A 21,712-nucleotide genomic window follows, 5' to 3' on the forward strand; every position below is an offset into this window, starting at 1 on the left:
CTTCTTTTCAAGATGTTGTTCTTCAGACTGTCACTCTGTAAAATGAAACAAAAAACACAAAAGTATCTACTGTTGCAGTTTGTTTTTAACAGTGATTGCTGAGGCAATTCTTTAAAGGTTATTATTTGAGGTTATATTCATCTATTACCTAAATTTTTGTCGTTCTTCACATGTATTTACATGTATTTTTCCTCACAAACAAGAATGTCACTCTCCTGTGCCTTCATGTGTTATAACAGCGTTGGTAATTAAATATGCCAATTTTTTTACATTATAGGCCTTTTCTGGTTGTATAATGTGGCTTTTCAGGCTCTTATAGCTATCTCACATATAGCAATTAGCTTCTGTAGCAGTACAACATTGCATAAGCTACTGCCTCTCCAGAAACTTTCACTTGCACCTCTCAAACATTAGACTCTGTGTTGACTGTTCCTTGAAACATTACCCTACAGACACTATTAAGATTCAAAATTACCTGGTAGTGCTTTGTACGTACTCTGTGACAGATGTCTAACAACAGGTCTGTAAATTTCCACATATGAAAAGAGAAATGTTCAAAAATTAATACCTCGCACCATGAAGCAACTGCAAGTGTGGATTTTGGCAGACAGATAAGTGGTTATTTTGTTTACTCTAAATTGTAGCACAGATAAATTGTAGTTACTGTTTAACTGATATATCCCCTTATATTTTTTTTAAACTTAGTCTTTGTTTGCTTATAGATGCTGGACTAGAAGTGAAAGTAAAAGATCCTCCAAAAGGAATGATACCTCCTGGAACCCAACTTATTAAACCAAAAGCAGAGCCTCAGCCAAACAAGGTTTGGAGAACTGAAAAAAAAAACCCAAAACAGATACTTATGTTTGGGTGGGACTTGTTTGTTGTTTAATGTATAGTTTATCATATAATAGTGCTGCAGACTTAAGGATATTTGCAGATCACTTTAACATGCAGAATGGAATGAAATCAATATACTGGATAAAATGAAACAAATTCATTTTCTGCTTGTACATTAATTCATAAAACTGATGGAAACTCTATGGAAACTGTCTTTACCTTGGCTTGTCACACAAACATATCACAGCTATTTTTAAAGCCACAGACAAAATTTTGCACTATTATTAGTTCTATTTCTTATATATTGTACTACAAAAATAATTGTGCACGAAATTTTGCAAAGATTTTGTTTGTTTTGTCATGAGCATCTTCAGTATAAATTCCATAACCAGTTTCTTTAGTATATTTTCCTTGCTTAGAGAATGGCATGATTATGTTTTTAAAGGTGTCTTTTCTTTAGCTTTTGACATCCCCATTTCACCTTATCATTCCACCCTGAAGGATGTTAAAGTAGACACACTAAAGCAAGTAAGCTGAAATGGGCAGCAGTGGTATAAGGCAAATGCCCAGATGAAGGAGATACCTTGCACTTCCTCTTAGATGCAAAGGAAGGGATATTAAAGGATGTGGTGGTGATTTTTTTTTTTCCTGACAACTTCTTGCCTATGCAGTGCATCCTAATTTTTTTTTCTAGACTTCAGGATAAGCCAGAGACAATGACTTTGTTGTATGGTTCTCCAGTCTCTAAAATGCATCCAACATCTGCTTCTACTGCTAACGAGATTTTTTTCCCTGAAGCCATAACTCAAATTAAAAATGATAAATGTACTTTTAGCTTCAGTGCAACATTTACCCCTCACTTTCTCTCTTTTTTTTATTTTTTCCCCAAGAAGCTTCTTTTAGACTTTCTCCCTTCTATTGGAAGGAAGACTGCCTGGCTAGTTCATTATCTTAATTAGAACTCCAAATTCCTACTGAGAGAGATTTATCTCAAGCAACTTCATTATACCTCCACCCAAGTTGATTATCATATGTGTTGTTTTGCTGTCCCAAATTTGAGAGAATCTAGTTTGATATGAGATAAATTGCTGAACAGAAGTTCTGTTTTTCTTTTCAGTTATTACAGTGGAAATTGGGGTGACTTGTTCATACATGATAACTGTGTTGTCAAGGAAGTCTGACAGAACTGACAGAAGTCAGTTCTCTGGTGTTCTGAGATGTTATGTAGTGTTTAATCCTCTCCTGGTGTTGTTCAGTGTGCATGTCTCATTTCTTGTTCCAAGTTTTAGTCTTTTTGAAAAAGGAGCCATCTTTGTCCTGTACCTAGTGTCTGTAGAGCCTGCTGAAAAGTTAAACTAGACCTTTCATGGTAAATCATTTAATCAATCATCTTTCTTCTGTGTTATAATAAATCACATAAAAAATCAGGATAATTCTTGGTGTATCGACAGCAGTATTGTAAGTAATACATCAAGGTAATAATTGCACTGTCCTCCATGTTTCTGAAGCCAAGAATGTAGATTAGACATGTATCGTCATGTTTTGCTGATTAAAAGGGCATAGTTGAGCTCTAAATGCTGCTCCATCATCTTTGTCAGCCTGTTGTAACCAAAGGACACTAACAGTGCATTCTCAGTGGTGATCTGTTCTCAGCTAGAAGCACCAAAATATTTTCATTGAGGCACTGGAACATTCTTGTTTTGTAGCCAAACCTTACTTAAATTGCAAGCTGAAAATGGGTACTGTGTTATGATTTTATACGTGTATTCTTCATTCTCTGGTTTTTGAAGTCAGATGAAACATCTGAAGGAGACTATGATAGTGATCTGTATTCAGCCTGGGGTATATGACCCATAAGAATTGCTGCCTCCTAATAGGTTAAATTAACTAACTTGCAGGAAACTTGATTCCACATCCTATTGAGGAAAACATTATTTTTCAAGCTATGTAATGTAATTCAGAGTAGTTGGAACCAACTAGAAGGAAAAGGTCTTAATTTAGCTGAATTTGAAGGTGCAAGACTGGTACCAGAATGATTGGTCAGTAACATGTTTTGATGGTTTCTACCATCCTGACACAACAAATAGCTAGCAAAACCAAAAAACAACCACCTAACCCAAAAGCTCTGGGCTGGGGGTAGTTTTTCCTCTCCCCCTTGCAAAGGTTGCTTTATGCTGTGTGACATGCACCTCTTTGCAGATTTGTCAAATAAAAAGCACAGCAATACAGCTCTTGAAAACTCCTGTACACTGTAGGGATGATGTGCATCCTAATTCCTAAGCCTTTAAAGCCTTAGTCAGTTCTTTACTTGGAATCCAACTGGTGTATGCTCCATGGAAGAACTGCCTATGGAGGTGCTACAGAAATATTCCTAGCAAATAGGCGCTGTATCAGAAAGAAGACACAGACAATAAAGTTTTTCATCATGGTCAGAAATGAGCATTAGAGAACTCCTGATCTGTTTTTTATTGTATTATCTGTCAGTGGATCTGGTCCTTAAGCAATCTCTAGTTATAGGTTGAAGTTTTTTATTAACTGATTAGGTTAGCTGTTGCAAAGGGGAAGAAGGGTCTTTCCAGCCTGTGCCTACTCAAAATCTGGAATGTGAGTTTTTTCTCTAAATTAAAGTTTTTAATCCAAGTTCTAGCAAACTCTCATAATGGTTTTCTGAAGTAACATGATGCAAGGACCCCTAATTTGCAAGACTTTGTTTTTGGCTTGTCTGTGTTTAGAATGCTGTCAGCAGTGATTCAGCTCTATCCTTTTACAAGGACCTTGAAAGTCTTAGTTTTGTCTGTTGTGAGAATCTTAAGTATTATGAGTAAGAAGACTGTTAATAAACAAAACCGTGCATATTTTGGAATAATTTACATGCTTCTGGTTTTGGAGTTTTGTTGGTTTTGTATTTTGTTTTTTAAATTATCCTCAGAATAAATAGAATTTCTTAAATAATTTCATTAGGGAAAAACATTCATACACTTAGCTCTTACCTTTCATTATATATCACTGAGTTTATTCCTTACACATCATTCTGTGCTTTATGTTATTATAGTTTAAGTCCATATTTTCGTTGGTATTTTTATCCCTTTTACCTGTGGAGTTTGAAAATAACCTTCCAAGAAAGTGGTTTTGTACCATATGGATACCATATCTCTGGCTTTTAAGAGATCAGTAGGATGGCTTACATTTGTTCTCCATGGGACAGGTGCCTGATAATGTTTGAATGGCAAAAAAACATCATAGTGAATAACAAGTGGGAGATTTTGGGGTGCTGTAGTAAGTCCAGCTAATAGCAAGGAGTCTCTGCTCTAACCTTCCTGTGGGGAAAAAAAAAGAAGAAACTATTGAAATAGCGATTTGAAAGATAAAGAAGTAGAAAGATTATTTTATTTTAAAATGGCTAGTTAAAATATTTACCTAAGGAAAATAACCACATTTTGGTTAAAAAGCTGATTAAAGAGAATACTACAGTAGCACAACTGAGAAATGGTAATCCCAGGCGATCAGCTAAAAGAAATAATAAATTTGAAAATGCAAATCTGGTGAAATTTTCAGCAGTGAATGAAACCTGTGTGTTAAAAAAATCAGAAGCTTGTACTGATTATTTTAGGGTATAACAGAAATATTTCCAAGTCAATGCATGCTTACATTATATTTTTTGGAACACATTAATTTTTTTTATTATAGTAAAAAATGAAGTTATAAACGGCAGCCATGGGAAACTAGCAACAAACTGTAACTCTTAAGACTGCTGTCTTGTCACTTGCATTTCAGAATCTGTTAAACCTATTTCTTTTTACTCTGAGAGCTCTGTTCCAATTTTTTTTCTTCCTTACTGTCTTTCTTTGCTTCTCTTAGGTTCGCAAATTTGTGGCCAAGGACAGTGCAGGGCTTCGTATCCGTAGCCACCCTTCCCTTCAGAGTGAGCAAATAGGCATAGTGAAAGTCAATGGATCCATCACTTTCATTGATGAGGTAATCCATAAGACATTTCTATTAAAAATTGGGCAAAGATGTAAAGGTAATTAATGCAAATAATGGGGTTTTTTCCATGTTTAGATGTTGACATATACAACTTAAGACCATAAATTGCAAAAATCTAAATTTACTCATTTAGTTTTTCAAGCTGTCATTTCCTTTAATTTGCTTACTTCAAAACCTGTGTAACAAACATTTGAGACTGATAAAAGGAAAGAAAATTCCCAGAGTTCATCTTACAATAATACCTCTTAAGATTTAGCTTTTCACTACTTACTATTTCAACTCTACACAAAAATTCAGATGCAAATGTCCTTTTCATTAGATCTGTTACTTAGAGATCTGAAAGATCAGTACTAGTGTGTTAGACTGCTGTGCATGTATTTTTCTTACAGTATAACTTCGTATGTAAGGAATATTTTTGCAATTTACCAAGTCATACTAGCAATGGAAAAATGGGAAGTGGGGAATTTATAAAGCTTATTAAGGCTTGTCTTTCTTTCCTCTTTTATTTCAAAGCAATTCTTATTACTTCATGATCCGATTTAAATTTGTCTTCACACCTTGACTTATAAAAAGTTCCCCAATTGCTTTGGAATTCTGATTTTGTCAGTATTCTTCTTTACCTCTGCTTGTGTTGTATCGGCATTGTAAGAATCATTGCTTCTTTGCTGCTATTGTCTGCCTGAAGTCTGTTAATCCCTGCTAGCTACAGAACAGTTACAGGAGGGCATGGCTCGTTCTTGTTGCTTGTTTCCCATAGATCCACAATGATGATGGTGTTTGGCTGAGGCTGAATGATGAAACAATAAAGAAGTATGTTCCAAACATGAATGGTTACACTGAAGCCTGGTGTCTGTCTTTTAACCAACATCTTGGCAAGAGCCTTCTGGTACCTGTTGACGTAAGTAAAAGGTGCCTTTGAAAAATATCCAAAAGTACACTCTATCCTCATTACAAGACTTTCTTTAATTAAGGCTGCAAAAAGTCCTGAGGTAAACGATATTTTAATTATTAAATACAACCTTATATGTGTTTGCATTTTGGAGGGCTGCTGTGTAATGAGGGTGGAGTGTAGAAAGGTATGAGGCTTTTTATATTGAAGCCTCTTCTCCTAGAAGAGAAACAGAAGTGCAGGGACTGCTGTAATAAAAACAGAATAGTATTAGATTGTGGTCTACACCAAGTGTTTCTTATGCTGGATAGCATTGTCTGTGAAGTGGTCCACTGGTGCCCTGATTTCAGAAGAGGCTTGCAGCCTACAGTGAATCAATGTAATTGTTGCTTTAAAAAAAAAAAAAAAAAACAACCCAAAAGTTCTTTAGACTCTAGGTTTTGTAGATGTCTTTTGTGAGTTTTATACTAATCAAAGATCCCAGAGCTTCAAGACAAACACTGAATTTATAATAAGAGTAAACATAATTTATTTGAATAACTTTAATGGTGCTCATCATCACTACAATTAAAGGTTACACCTTTTCTGGAAACCAATTACACTTTTTTGAAAAATGTGAAAGATGAAAAAGCTCTTAGCTAAACCAGTGTTTCTCAAAAGATTCATGAAAGCGCAGGCCTTTCTAGCTCATCTGTTTTCGTGCATTCCCCTGAGTGGGCAGTACCTTGTTTTCTTCTGGGCAGAATGTGAGAGTCAGATCTAATTGATACTGTTATTTAGATTGATTTGTCATCTTATCTGAGTAATCTGCTGCTGCAATTGAAGATAGTTGAGAAATATTTCATTAAATTAAACACTGTGACCAGTAATACTATGCTGTTCATATTTTTGGTTATAGAAGAACTGAGATATCCCCGGTTCCAGTGAAGTTGGGCTATTTGCTAGGAGCTAAATCTGGAAATTTATAATACCCTGTGACTGTTCTGCCAAACACTGTTACATGATGTGAATAGGTCTTCTTGTTTACAAATTATTTGTTGATATATTTCTATTTGTAGATTTCTTTCAATAGAATCCGTCTTTGGGAAATCATTTTAATTTTGGAGTTGGGAAGCAGATTATTTCTGTACTCAGAAATCAGTCACGCAAATATGCCTGTGATCAGTGGTTTTCTAGACTGTTGTAGAATATATGAAAACATGGAAAAAATTAAGCTTTGTTTAAAATTTTGCCTGTATTTTTTGCTTCAAAATTCGTTGCCATTAGAAAATTGCTATATTATACTTCCATGAAATATTAATAGTTCTGTGCAATAATTGAATTTTACCAGTTCACTCATGGTAAAAGTGAATTCATCTTGACTAAGTAACTAACTTCAGTTAATATTGTATGTTTAGACAGGTATTACAGTAGATTTTTCTTAGTTGTGTGGTTTTTTGTGGTTTTTTTAGTTTAGCTATCTTCAGTATCTTTTTACTTGTTTCAGGGAATATTTTTGAGTTCAGCAGTTGTCTGTGATTAACAAGAACTTGAATTTAGGACTTGGCATATTTCATAAAGCTCTGCTATACGTGTAGTTCTAGGGAAGAGCATATGCTGTGCTCCTTGAGAGAAGCCTGGAAAAAAATGTCTGCCATGAATAACTGAACATTCAATCTTGACAAAATAATTCATGTGAATAAGGAGGTCAGGTACAATCAAATGTGAAAAACAACATTCAGTTTTCAAACATTTCATTCTCTGTGTTCTTTCAGATGAAAGAGTCCCTCTTGGTTTTGGGGGTTGTTAGACACTCTTGTGAATTACTTTTCTTACCATTTAGACTGTTATGAGCTGTTAAGATATGCTTAATTTTCTTTTAGGCAGCCAATCACATGTCTTGACTGACACAAGTTTAAAGTCACATGCATTCTTAGCTTCTGTTCTGTAAGTGGCAGCCACCATAGCAAAAGGGTTATGAGAGCAACTCTTACAACAATGCAGGCATGTGCAAGAAATGTGTTTTGAGCTACTTTCAGAAAAGTTTCCTTGCACGGCTCTCATTTTCAGATTTTTAAGAGGACTTAGCATGTCCTGAAACTATTTCATTTCATTATGACAGTATATAAGCAGTGGGATTTGTTGGCTTGATTTATAATAATAAGAGGAAAAAGGAAAAAAATAGTTCTCTAACATTTTATTTCTTAAAGGTGACAAAACATAAGGTTCAGAGGCTGACTTTTGAATGCCTTAAGTCTTTACAGCATGCTAGTCTAGCATATACTTATTTCTTACTGGGTACTTCCTTTGCACAGATACTGCTTTCTTGGTAGGAAGTTTTAAAATCTTTTTATGGTGATTACTAGGTTGAAAATATTTCAAATTATACCTTTTTTTCTCTGAATTGTCCAAAAAAAGGACTGTTTGTAAGTTGTCAAATTTGTTTTTTGCAGGCTTCTATAGATGAAGGACTTATGTCAAAAAGGATATTCAATTAAGTAATAAATGCTAAAGTTTTGTTATATTAAATTATGATATAATTCATACCGGCTCAATCCTGTTGATTTGGGTAGCTGAATGACACGATGAGCAGAATGCAGTAGAAAAAATTGTGATTGTGTGAGATTTTTTGGACCCAAGCTGTTCAACCAGCTTTGGCTTAAAAGGAAGACTGGAGAAAGTCTCTTGTGTGACTGAAAATGCAAAGGGAAAATCAAATGCCTGAGCTAGGCCATATTCCCTGTTCAAATAGATGGTCATATTACTTCTGTTAGACCCCATTTTCTATTCAGCTCTGTTGAGTGGGCAGACTTGTCATCTCCAATTACATTGCTTTCTCGTGTTTGAATATACAGGCTTTTTGTAATCAATCCCTTAAGTAAATAAAATTTCTCAGTACATTTTGGAAAATATGTTAAAAACTTCTTAAAAAAAGTTTTAGTTATTCTGTTTCTTCACTGTATTATGGAACAGTGAGCAGATGAAAAACAATAGAGGTTCTTGGCAGTGTTAATTGTGACTTCTTTTCATCTTGATGTATATTTTGTATCTTCATTTTATGTATGTTTATTAGCATTAACTAGGTATTTTATGATAAAGCAAATACTGAATATTGTGGATCTCATAAATGCACTTTCTGTATTTTTATTAGAGCTATTATATTTGAAGATAAATTATCATAGGAAAGGAGAGATCCACAGTAGTTACCACTGTTTTATTTGTTTGAGCTGTGGCAATTTACCTTCTTAGAAAGCCCTCAACTCCTCTTCTGTTGCTCTTGTCCCTTTCACTAGGAACTGCTTTACAGCCCCTAATCTAAAACTGTGCATCCAATCCATTGTAGATAATGATGAGATTGTGAATGTAATAGATTGCGGTTTTTGAATAAGCTGTTTCCATCTCTGGTAGTTTTGGTCTTATGGTATTCAGGTATCTGTTTTTGAAAAACTACTTGTAAAATTCCTTATGCAGACAGTTATTTATTCATGCTTACACATAGTGCTTGGTAGAAAGGAACATGATACAAAATAGTGCACACTAGGAAGAAATAGAAAATCATCTTGGTCAGACTCTGGAACTTGTCTTTTTAAAAATCACATTCTAAGTTCTCCCTACTTCATTTTAACTTTAAATTTTTATAAGAAGGAATACTTACCCTGATGTCTAGCTACAATATTACATTCCCCAGCCACCACAGGCAATCAAGGACTGTGAAACTGCAAATTTTTCAAATCATTATTGCAATGGAAGAAAGAATCAAAATTAGTATGTAGGCTCTAGTGCTTGATCACAGAACCTCAGAAAGCTCAATGTTCTGTGGAAATACTGAAGGACATTGACAAAAATTTCTACCATTTTAGGCATGATGGAAAGCAGTTGAAGAGTAAGACTATGTTGGATAAAATGTCAAGATGGCTGTTTAAGATAAGCCTTAGTTTTAAAAAATAACAACTGAGGTTTTAAATGCTTCCTAATGGACCAGTAATTTTTTGTGGCAAAACAAATTAATTTTTTTAATCTCTGAAACTTTGAATTTATTGGGAAAAGTATGAGTTTCTAAAATTGGTTTTAGATCTTGGAAGGTGAAGTCTTGAAGGAAAGTATTAACTAAATCTACAGATGATAGCATAAGGGCTAAATTCAAAGCTTCTATCTAGTAGTTTCTTCAAAATGAGAACTTAGTTCTCAAATAGATGCCTGATCTATTCATCTAAACTGGTGTAGTGTTATAATAGGCAGGAAGATCTCAAGTTCACAGAGCAAAGGAGAGTTTCTAGTTTGATCTTTTTGATGTTTCTAAGCCAGCATGGTCCCACTTCACTGCTGTTGGTTTCCCTTGTGTGTTTTATACATAGAGCTCTATGATGTGGAAAAATAGATCTTTGAAATTATACCTAAACATTTTAGGTATGGACAGTCCATGTTTCTCAGGGGAAGTCCATCAGAAAAAAGGAGATATGCTGCAAAATAATAGAGTGAGACAGGTGAGGTAGATTGGATGCCTATGAAGTACACTCATTAGGCACGTGTAGGGTTTTTATAGTTGCCATAGTTTTATGCCAAGTTGGTAAACCTTTACTATGCTAATCTTCCTATCTGAGACACTCCCCACCTTCCCAGTGCCCCAGAGTATATAGCACTAGTGCATGGCTACCTCCTTCAGTTCTGGGTAAAGGTACTCAATTCTAAAGAAATGCTGCTGTTGTGACAATTTTCCTCTCTTTGTCAAAATGACAGATCATTTGTATTATTGAAACTTAATGTTTGCAAGCAGTATATAGTAGATGACTTGCTTCTATCATGTGATAAAAGTGTAGATTTGCTTACCTTTAACGTGTTAGTGCTTTTTCAAGGAATACAGATGAAGCATGCCAAGGGTGTTTTGTACTTGTTTCTGCCTGAAAGGATTTGCTGTCTTAGCTACTGTTAAATTTTAATGTAGCGGCTGAGCAGGGATTTCATTTCATTCCCATACCAGAATGGGACAGGAAATTAGATTTTGATATTTTGGTTCATATAGATGAAATGGGTGCTTTGTCAAAGGGATTCCATTATAAATACCATAAATACGATTATTACTACTGCTATATGTATACTATTCTTTCATTTGGCAGAAACTGTGAAAATTTCTTTGAAATGAGTAAGATGCTGTCTTCACTGTTTTGTGGGAGGTAAAATTAGGCAGAACAGCAGTGTGTATTTCTATAGTGTGGGCAATTGGTTATAAAATTAGTGATGTCTCTCTGGCAGCTATATTTGGTTTACAGTTATTCATAACAAACTAGTCAATGCATTGTATGTTTTACAAAACTAATGGAATCTTAGCAATTCTTCTCCATATAGCCCTGAAATTTTTGGCTCCGGTAAAAATTACAGTTTTGATGTGCAAACTGGTGAAATCATTCTGTGCAAGTGAAGTCCTTTCACCAACAGCAAGCCTAGCCCTTCTGCATCTCTTGGTTCTGACTGGGTGACTAAAATTCTTTGTGCATTTGTCCTGCACTGGTTGAAATCATCTTTCAGAACAGGAGACCGTCTCGCTAGAAAACTGGTTTGTGATGGGACCAGCTACCGTTCCTTTGTAACAGAAATATGAGATTTTTCTGTGTCTGAAGTCTCAAGCTTTGTAAGAGATGTCTGGCTCTTAATTTCAGTAAATGGCATGACACACTACATCCATTTTGAGCTTTTGACATACTAAACTGTTTCTGTGTAATGGATGATTTGCCATGGTGAGCAATGGACTCAGGTGACTTGATTAGGAAAACAAAACTTTCCCCTTTTGCAAAACATTCTACCAGTAAATTTACTTGAGGAGAAACTTTGCATTATACTACCTTGAGCTTCTTCCTCCAATATTTCTTTGTTCCCATTTCTTTGTTGATATATGTCTCTTTTTTTCAAACTTTGTTGCTCAGAATGTCTTTAATGCTAGCCAAGGAGTAAGGGATTTGGACTTTTTTTCATGGACTTCCAAAGCTTTACCCCCTAAGGTGAGTTAAATTACAGGAACAGTCACACTGTATCTCATGTTTTCAGAATGCACCTTATGACTCAACTTTATGCTAAATATTCTTTGAAGTCTGTTTTACTGTGAATTATTTTTATAGGAAATAGCAGATTTGCATTCAGTGCTGTATCTGTGTCTCTTTCTTCAAAAATGAGAAAAAAATACCAGGGCAGATTATTTTTATTAATTCATGAGTTGTACTCTCCTTTTTTAACAAACCAAATCAGAAATTCAGAGAGGTGGCCTAGTAACATAACAAAGCCTTTCATTCTCCCTTAGAGCAGAATTTACTGGTAAATATTTTTCTGTTATTGGAGGCTCCACATAAAGTTGAGGCATCTAATAAGACAATATTTGTATGAGTAAGCCACCACACAGACATTTAATACTCTGATGATTCTTAATGGGTTTTTTTAAATTATTTAATTCTAGGAACATGTTATGTGCAGTTAACCTGTTTAAATTGATTGTAGAAGTGTTTGTCTGAATAACAGTTCTGTAGTGTTTTGAGATGGATTTTTTTGTGTGTGTGAACTTTGTAATGAAGATGATAATGTGTTGTACATTTTGGTTTAGAGATTTTAAAACTTGTTTGTCCACTGGTTGTTTTTTCCCAGAATAGCAGACTTTATTATGTTAAGACCTAAACTATGTTTAAATTGTCTTTTTTTTCTCAAACCAGTTTACCTCAGCTTGCATTAACTTGCTTTGTAAGTTACATATTTACATAATAGCATCATTTTTGTATAAAGGCTTCTTGAAAAATACTGCTGTATTAGTCTGGACGCAGTGCACAGACTTCCATACCAAAAAAAGCTGAAAACATGGTAATTAAAGAGATCCGAGGAAATTTGCATTCATTTAAAAGTGAAGAACATAACCAGAAGTTTGATTTAAATCTGACCAAGAAAGTATTCTTTCTCACAGCAGGAAGTGAACTCCTGGAAGGTGTTTTTGTAGCAGATTGTCAAGGCAGAAAGTATCAGCATATTCAGATGAAATGAAATTTTGAGAAATCAGATTGAAAAATAGATAGTAAAGAAAGCAGGATATACCCTGTAATATCCATAATAAAAAGGTTTTAAATGTTATTGGTATATAAGGGACAGACCACTAGTAAAGATTTTTGTGCTGCTTCTAAAGAGCATCTCCTGTTGCTGAACACAGTAGTCTGAATGAGGTGAACCACTGGCTTCATCCAGAAGGACATTATGTAGTTTGTAACTTTCAGATGTTCCTTTAAAAATACCTATGACTTTGAGTATAATGGAACTTGCTCCTGCTTCTTACTTGCATTCTTCTGAAATAAATGCACATTTATTACTCCCATCCCTCATGTTTTTTTGTACAAAAGCCTTTCAGTTAAGCTGTTACTGGCTGAAAAATCTATGCTAATTTTTCTCTTCTTTTAGTAACTACTACTTTTTTTAGTAAGAAATTCAAAGTGTTTTCTTACTTCAGGTTTGGATATATATTTCATCAGCAAATAGTACAAAATAATATTGAATTCCCTTTTCATAGCCCCAGACTTTAATAAAATTTCACAAATAGAGCAGGAGGAATGAATGTGTGTCCTGAGAAATGTCAGTGAGGATGAAGGTTTAGTGAAAGCAGTTAGTTTAAATAATGTGTATCTGATGTTAGATATGAGCTATTATTTTTATATAAATGGTTACATTTATACCACTTTTGCTTGAGGAGTAAGGTCAGGAGTAATTCATTTTATGCAATTTAGTAGTAGTTAGTTGCTCAGCACTGCACACTAAAATTAGCAACGTAACTAGGATCTCCTTTAGCTTTGACATTCACCTTTTGTAATCTTGAAGTAAGTATTTCTCAGTAGTTTAAAGGTGGTATTAATAGGTTTTATTCTGTTCTGTTTTGCTTTTTTTTTTAATTTCTCAGGAATCTAGGTCTAATGCAGATGATTTTTTCAAAGACCTAAATTCACACTGCCCACAGGAAGCAGTGATGCAAGAACAAGACATGCCATTCCTTCGAGGTGGACCTGGAGTGTACAAGGTAGTGAAGACTGGCCCATCAGGTCACAACATCAGAAGCTGCCCTAACCTTAGAGGTATCCCAATTGGAATGTTAGTTCTGGGAAACAAAGTCAAGGCAGTGGGCGAGGTATGGATCCTTGTAGCTTCAGTTCATGTCTTCATAGATACCAGTATATAACAGTAGTAACCACAGCAAAAGAATCTGCCTCTGTCCAGGTTTGCTTTTCCCCTCCTCATGCTACATACTGGCCTTTGAACTTGGTTTATGCTAGCAGTACTAATGCAGTCGTGTCTCTTGCCTTTTTGCATTGATTGGAATAATGTTAAAAATGCACTGCAGTCACTTGTGCTTGCTTATGTATTTCTGTTACTGTATTCCTTACAAAATTGTTTCTTGATCTAGTTTTTTGTCCTATTCTTTGAAAGAATTCTGTTTCATGATAAAATGTTTTCCTAGGACCTAACCATTTAACAAATTCCTGTTTCTCTTTACTGATTGTATTAATCTGTTTAGTTGCTGAACTATTGTTATTGTTCTGGGTTGTCCAGTTGTGGTGTTTTATGGTTAAGAAGGGCTTAAGGATGAAGTGTGTCATGCTATTTCCTAAATATAATATCAGGAACAAAATTAATACTCGTAAAAACCTTTCATGTATATCTTGGTATTATAATTCTCCTGTTGCCACCATCGATTAGTAGGTATATCCTGGTGACTATTTCCCTCAGTTGTTTATTTAAGCTTATGTGGATTTTCTGAAGTTGTGGTGTTGGTGTTTTGCCTCTTCTGAGCATAAATAGGTCTAAAATCTTTGGAATTACTCCTAAATTTAAATATACCATAAATAGGTTTGGTACTTCAGTCTGCCTCAGTCTGTGGCCTTAATTTAAGAAACTGTTGTTTTTGGTTTTTTTTTTTTTTAACATTTACTTTGTAATAGAAAGATTGAAATTTAATGTGTTTTCCAGATACCGTAAGTAGTTGCTGAATTGTACTACTGAATTATTTGAGAAGTCAATAAATTCTGCTTTTTTATGTGTGCATCAGGTGACTAATTCAGAAGGTACGTGGGTGCAAATGGATAAGAACAGCATGGTAGAGTTCTGTGAAAGTGATGAAGGCGAGGCATGGTCATTAGCTAGAGACAGAGGTGGAAACCAGTACCTTCGACATGAAGATGGCAAGTGGTTGTTTTCTTTTATTTTTTAAAATTAACTTAAGCAATCTAAACAGGAGAAATGAAGAAGTATCTGAGTTTTGAGCGGGTATAACATTAGGTTATGTATTTTCATTTGAGTTACGTTGCACAGTCAGACTTAAAAGTTGTTTATAAACATTCTTTAAATGATTTAAAAAAAAAAAGGTCAAAGTATTTCCGTATTATTTCTTCTGTACCAGTTATGGTTATGGACAATAATTTTAACCATCTTTTTTTCTTTTAGCTCTGGGGTTGATTTTTAAGCATCTATTTTCCAAAAGGTGTCTTTATGAAAGCCTTTGACCTCAGCAGTCATGTTCTGCTTGTGTTTTTAGGTCACACTTATTGTCAGCCTCTAATTTGTTCATTCTAACAGACTGCCATTTTTCTGGTTTTGACATTTGGTGCTGAAATTCATTTCACACATAAATACTCTAACAATTATCGCCTTACTGTATTAGAACAAAGCAAATCCTTGCTAATACATAAGTATTTTCTGTAGACTGTTGTGGCTCGACTTGCAGGTTTAAAACCTTCTGCAAACTAGGGAAATAGCCAAGAGTTTTTCATTAAATATATAAATGTCTACGTAATACTTCAAACACTCCTTTAGAAGTCATAGCTTTTCTAATTTTAGTTGTCTGATAATGTCAAGTTCTGATGTGCTCAAAGAGCCCAAGTAGATTCCATAAACTAAATAATTGTGAATTGGAACAGTACCTTATTGTTGAAAGCACAGGTATTCAATAATAGGGTTGATAAATTAATTGTTTTATATTTTTATACAGGGTTGTTTGCTTTTCCAGTAGAAAATAATTTATCTGAAATTAACACATTAAGCAGTGTGCAAAAATTTCCATTCCAGAGTGCTTATTTTGAGAAATACATTTAAGTAACTTGACAGTATTTTGCATTTTTAAGTAGTCTTTTCATCTTCAGTATTTGACATATCATTTCATCTTAAATTTCTCAAAGTATATGTGTGCTCTAAGAAAGAATTCACAAATCAGGAAGAATTTAAACAAGACCCTTGTTTGAAGGTGTGTCTTTGGATTCTTGATGCTTGGGCACTGTTACTGAAGGACATCTTGTTATATAGCATTGCTCTCACAGAAAAACAGAAATGCAAGCTCCAGGCTTTGAGGACAAAACTCTGTAGTGGGATTTCTGCAATACAGCTCACAGAAATACCATCTTAGAAACTTTCTGATGTGAATCCTGTGCCTCAGTATACCAGCTGTTAATCTTTTCTAGATGAGTATTTTTACAGGTAGGGTAATGATGAATGTGTCTTGTGCATCTAGCTAAAGCAGTTTAAGCAGTTACCAGTGCAATTACTGAAAATTACAATTTTCAACCTGTTCTAGGTTCCTAGTCCACCTCAGTGCCATGTAAAATTTCATGCGCTTAAGCTGTATCTGAAAGTTATTTTAAACTGATTGTTTTTATTTGCAATGAAATTATTTAAAAATAATTTATCGTCAGTTTCGATGCTTTTACTAGAGGGAAATAACAAGGATCTGCAGGTGGTCTAGCTAGATTTGCAACTGTCCATTTTTTTTATCCATTAATAGCACCATGTTTCACATTACACTCACATTTTCATTATTTAATAAAATTATAATGAAATTCCCATAATGAGGTAGGGTTTCTGTCAGAGACAAGGTAGAAGTCTGAATAGCTCGGTCTGTAGCCAGGTACCCAGTTAAAGTACTACAGCAAGATCTAGAGTAGCCTCTGATTGAAAAAATTCTAGATCCTTTCTTTTATAAACTGACTTTAAGTTTCCAGTTTTCTCCCTTATCATTTGTTTTTAACTTGAATATGTTATATGAAGTTTGTACTCTGAAATGCAGTTTTGTCCTGAAATGCAATTTTTTTTAAATTGCTTTTTGAAGAGTTGTGATTTTTTTTTTTTTACTTTAATCCATGTTATTTTTAGTACAATGACAAGAAAAAAAAATTCAAGGTGCCAGCTCAAGCTTTTAAACCTGCATTTGGGGTATTTCTTCTGAATGCTTTCATATATATCGTCAGTTGGAATGGTATTTTTGACCATGTTAAGTCAGTAATTTCCCTGTAAATCTAAATAGTCAAGTGGATTCTGTCTCATTTATTTTAATTCTACTGTAGTTTTAAATATTATTAAGTACTTCAGATTGGTTTGGGTTAGAGGTTTCTTTAGTGTCATACAGAAAGTAAAATTTTAGTACTCATTTACAGATACAAATAAATCTGTCAGGAAAAAATGTCTTGTGTTCCATGAGCTATCGGGGGTAACCACGATTAAATGCTTATTGGCTCTGAGTTTGTTGCTCTGAAAACCATCCTTTCTCCACCTTGCTGTGTCAAAGGGATTTTAACAATTGCTGTCCAAAGAATAAACTCTGCTGAATGATTTTACTGGAAAAAAACAAGTATCAAATAATGGTATAGCTGGCAACGACTCAGTCAAACAAAAAACAGTCTGCATAGTATTAAGTCCTCTGTCTTAATATTTTTAGAGCATGAGTTCTGAAGAACAGATGTGGGCTCTTTGGAAGAGTATTTAGTCAAGAGGAAGAGTGCTATCAGTGGAAATAAATATCACCCTTTTGCTTTGTGACTCATCTTTCTGATGTAAAGCCGTTACTCAGAGGTCTAACCCTGAAGTGATGTGGTGTTTTTTACAGAGCAAGTCCTTCTAGATCAAAATGTGCAGACTCCTCCCCCAAGTCCTTTTTCAATACAAGCTTTCAGTAAGGGGACAAGCTGTAGTAATGGACAAGGGTTTGATTATGGCCTTGGAAATAACAAAGGTATGTTTTTAAACTCATATTTTTTTTAAATTATGTTTATCTTAACTTCACATATATTTTATTACTCATTTTCTGCTTTTTGAGGCACCACAGGCCCTCTCCAAAGCAGTAGTATAATGAATTGCAAAGTGTTAAAACTGCTTTTTTCTCTGCTTTAGTTTCACTCAGTCTAAGTATTCTGTATGAAAAGGATCAATGAAGATTTGGAAGTTAGTTTTGGATTTCTGCAGTGATAGGCACAAAACTGAAATGCTGAAATGAAAAATACATGTAAAACAAGATTAGAAAGATATTTGATTTAGAAAGCACATGTTTTTAAAAGTCCAGAAACATTTGTCATCTGTCTTGACAATTTTTAAGTGCCTTTAATGAGTTGACAAGATAAAACATGCCATTTAAAATTTGCTGTGAAATAAAAAAAAAAGTTGTAAAACTGAAGTTGCCTTTCAATCACATGGATAGCAGTTACAATTGCTGGGAAATAAATAAAATCTAGTTTCTTTTACTGATATAAAATAATTGTTTTCTTTTAAGCATGGTTTATTTTGTTGGCAAGATCTAAACACATATGTAAAAGCCATCAAAATGAACTCAAGCTAAATGTCTTCTGTTCATTTCTTTGTTAGTTCTAGCAGATTTAATAATACAGAAGGGACTTTCCTTGAGGTTCTTGAGAAACATTCCTGAAACATGGAGCTCTGTCATTGTATTCTTGCATTGTTATAGCCTATGCCATTACAAATAGGGGCCTAAGGTGTGCTATGTGTTTTTTAGCACCAGCATATATTTCTTCATGGTATCCTAAATAACTTGAAACTTAATTTAAAGGAGAGAAGATTAGGAAAATAATTATTCCTAAATAGTCTAGTCTGTTAATGTTACAAAATGAAATAGTTCTATGTCATTTCACAGTGGTTTACTGTGTAGACAGTTATTCATACTTGTCTATGCATTGTTATAGGAAACCCTCTTTTTTGGACAAAGGCTGAATAAGTTGAAGCATTTTCCTTTTGTTTTATAGAGCCTTTTAAACCTTCTTTATCAGTTCATCCATACTCATTTCAGAGTAAAGGTGGAATCACAAAAGTGGAAGTATCTAAGATGTGAGGCAGTATTACAGCTTGTCTCTCAATGTCAATAGTAATAGTGTGTAATAGTGCAGAAATATTATCTGTTCTTTTTTTCTGAAGAAGCATATTAAGACAACATTTTTTTTCTTCTGTGTTGTCCAAAGATAAAATCTTAGAGATGAATATGCTATGTTAACAGGCATCCCGATTTCTGAAGACATTGTGATTCTTTTTACTACATCTTAAGCAGTTTCAAAGGTGTTTCTTTGGGATAATACAGTTACAAAACATTTGGAACCTACTCCTGGCATTGAATTCCGTGCTATTTTATATGCATTATTTTCTCAATACACCCTCAGGCTGTGATGTTTAGAGTGAACGAACAACTCAGCTACATGACTTCAGTCTGTGTACTGTATGTCCTTCTGAATTACCCACGAGTGGAGAGTTGTTGGCAACTATATTGAAAGAATAATGGTCTTGCTTTCCCAAAAATAGAATTCTTCAGCTGTATCATTACTTTTTATGCAGTCTTTCTGCATTCTGAGATCTAAGAAGCTCTGAGTTCTGTGAAAAATAAAAAATGGAAGGCACAGGCACAATCTCTTAGGGGAATTTCTGAAGGAAGCGCTTCTTTTGGAGGGGCTTGTTTGTTAAAAGTACTTCCATAGGAATGCCCTAGTTTTGATGAAAATTCAGTCCTATCCAAGAGTGTTTCAAAATGACTGATCAAATGTAAAGATCCCCGGAATAGGTGTGTAGTTCTACAGTAGGTAACAGTTTCCTACTGTAGAACTGTTAATTTTAGGTTTACAGTATTACCTGCAAGAAAGAAGACTTGACTCCCACAAAGAATCTATTTTATTCTCTCTTCCAGCTTTCTATGTTAGAGGCAAGTTTTTAATATTCCTCATGATTGGCCCTACCCACCTCCATATCTGATTATTGTAGGCAGATGACTTTCAACTTCTTCTCAGATATCCTTCCCTTTAAAATAATTACTCATTTTAGGAATTAGGCACGTTACATTTAAGAATAATAGTTTATCAGACATGTAAATCACAGAATGGCTGGGGTTGGAAGGTCCTTAGAGATCACCTAGGTCCAAATCCCCCTAGGCCAGGTTCAATCACTTCTACGTTTTTAAGGTAGGAATGATTGCTGCTGAAGTACAGATTCCAGTAGTTTTTAGGTATGCTACTTTCAAAACAGTGAAATAAAATTGATTCATTGATTCCTGTAAATGTTTTTTTTTAGGAGGGCATTCCAGCTCTTTTCTGAGAACACAGTATTTTTGTGTTCTTGATATTTTGGGTTAAAAAGTAAGAAAATAAATTCAACTTAGGAGTTCTTAGGTAATACTGGGTTTGATACATCTGCTGGTCTTTCTCTAATTCCTTAAAAAAATAACTGATAATAATCCGAAAATGTTGTAAATTCTGTGTTAGCTACTTAAATTCTTTACTAGGTTTTCTACAATGCTGTCAAAGTCATAGGAATTTGCAGAATAAAGTGACATTGTTAGGATTTATCTGGTGATGGTTCAAATTAAGAATTTGAGAGAATCTCAGGTGTCTCCTATCTCATATTTCTAAGTATACTTCAAGTTACAACATGGTGTGGCCTTCTTACTGAGGCATCATGTATTTCTAATGCTCACATAGTTTGTTTGAAAATTGGCATTCAGAAATTAAAACACTTGATTTTAACATGCTAGTTTGTTGAAGGCCTTCATTTGCCTCACAGCAAATGTAGGTAATTCTTCAGAAAACCAGTTCTAGTTCTTAAGTGGTACTTGTGGATTTTTTAAATTATTTTCAATCTGACCTCGAAAAACAGCATAACAGAATAGTTTTAAAAAAATTTGCAAAAATGAGCAAATATTTACCAAAGCATTGGCACAGAAATACATTTGCCAAAGCCTAATTATGTGTTAGTTTTCCCTTCTCATCAGTTTTTCTAACGTTTTTTCTGCATGAACTGTTGCATGTATGTATTACTGTAAATGCTAGGGATTTTTTTTCCTTTGGCTGCTCTTCATTTTTTAGCAAGGCAAATATAAATCTCTATTTTGAAATGTTTACAATAATTGCAGTAAAATATCCATGAGCCTTAAAAACCAGTAATTTTATTGCCATGCATGGAGTGAGATTTTTATGTTTAGCCACAACCAGAGTTGTATGTGGCTAAATGAGATGTATGAGCTTTCTCTATTATCATCATTTAAACCTTGAGTACCATTTTACTCTGCCTTTCTGGAGAATGACAGGTAACAGGTTGTAGTTTTGACTGTTTTGCCCACTACAGGTGACCAACTGAGTGCCATACTGAATTCCATTCAGTCACGGCCAAATCTCCCAGCTCCTTCCATCTTTGATCAAGCTGCAAAACCTCCCTCTTCCCTTGTCCACAGTCCATTTGTGTTCGGACAGCCCCTTTCCTTCCAGCAGCCTCAGCCACAGCTTCAGAGTAAGTTTGTCAGCCTTACCTGCCTCATCAGTCCGTTTCTGCAGCTCTGACATTGCTGTTTTCAGTTGCTTACCAGCTACTAATCATCCCACAGTGCACCTTTCTGGTTTTGTTTTTTTAAGTTTTTCATGGTTCAGAAGCATGTGAGGTAATGCTCCCAAAGAAGTATACTTGTTCAACTTTAATTTTTATATTGACAATATTTTGGGTTTGTATGTGTTCTTCACTGTAGACACAAGTCATGAAAGTATATTTCCAATATTTTATGCAACTCTGGTTATAAATAAGGTAAATATTTCATACAGTACAAAAGGTTGATAATTCTTCAAAAATGCACTGCAGTAAGTACATAGATATTAACTTCCCTTACTTCCTAAATTTCTATTTTTGTCATTGCTCCTTTACTTTAGGGATGTAGCTGGGTAGTGGGAATAACTTGGCACTACTCATAAGAAATGTTTTGTTGGTTTTCTGTGG

The 21,712-nt window shown here is 34.4% G+C and overlaps 1 protein-coding gene across 18 annotated transcripts in view; it reads left to right on the forward strand.

Annotated features, from left to right (window-relative positions):
- Window positions 1-21,712, forward strand: part of MYCBP2 (MYC binding protein 2) — a 175,355-nt gene that overhangs the window by 114,556 nt on the left and 39,087 nt on the right. For 8 of the 18 annotated variants that reach the window (XM_053936636.1, XM_053936620.1, XM_053936621.1 and 5 more), the window contains 8 exons: window positions 723-820; window positions 4,696-4,812; window positions 5,579-5,719; window positions 11,608-11,682; window positions 13,605-13,829; window positions 14,748-14,880; window positions 17,571-17,696; window positions 21,050-21,235. In XM_053936636.1, coding sequence (XP_053792611.1) covers window positions 723-820; window positions 4,696-4,812; window positions 5,579-5,719; window positions 11,608-11,682; window positions 13,605-13,829; window positions 14,748-14,880; window positions 17,571-17,696; window positions 21,050-21,235 — 1,101 coding nt within the window. The remainder of the gene's footprint in view (window positions 1-722; window positions 821-4,695; window positions 4,813-5,578; window positions 5,720-11,607; window positions 11,683-13,604; window positions 13,830-14,747; window positions 14,881-17,570; window positions 17,697-21,049; window positions 21,236-21,712) is intronic. The other 10 variants (XM_053936624.1, XM_053936625.1, XM_053936628.1 and 7 more) reach the window with 9 other exon arrangements.

This window comes from Vidua chalybeata, chromosome 2 (assembly GCF_026979565.1).
Source record: "Vidua chalybeata isolate OUT-0048 chromosome 2, bVidCha1 merged haplotype, whole genome shotgun sequence".
Taxonomy (NCBI): Eukaryota; Metazoa; Chordata; class Aves; order Passeriformes; family Viduidae; genus Vidua; species Vidua chalybeata.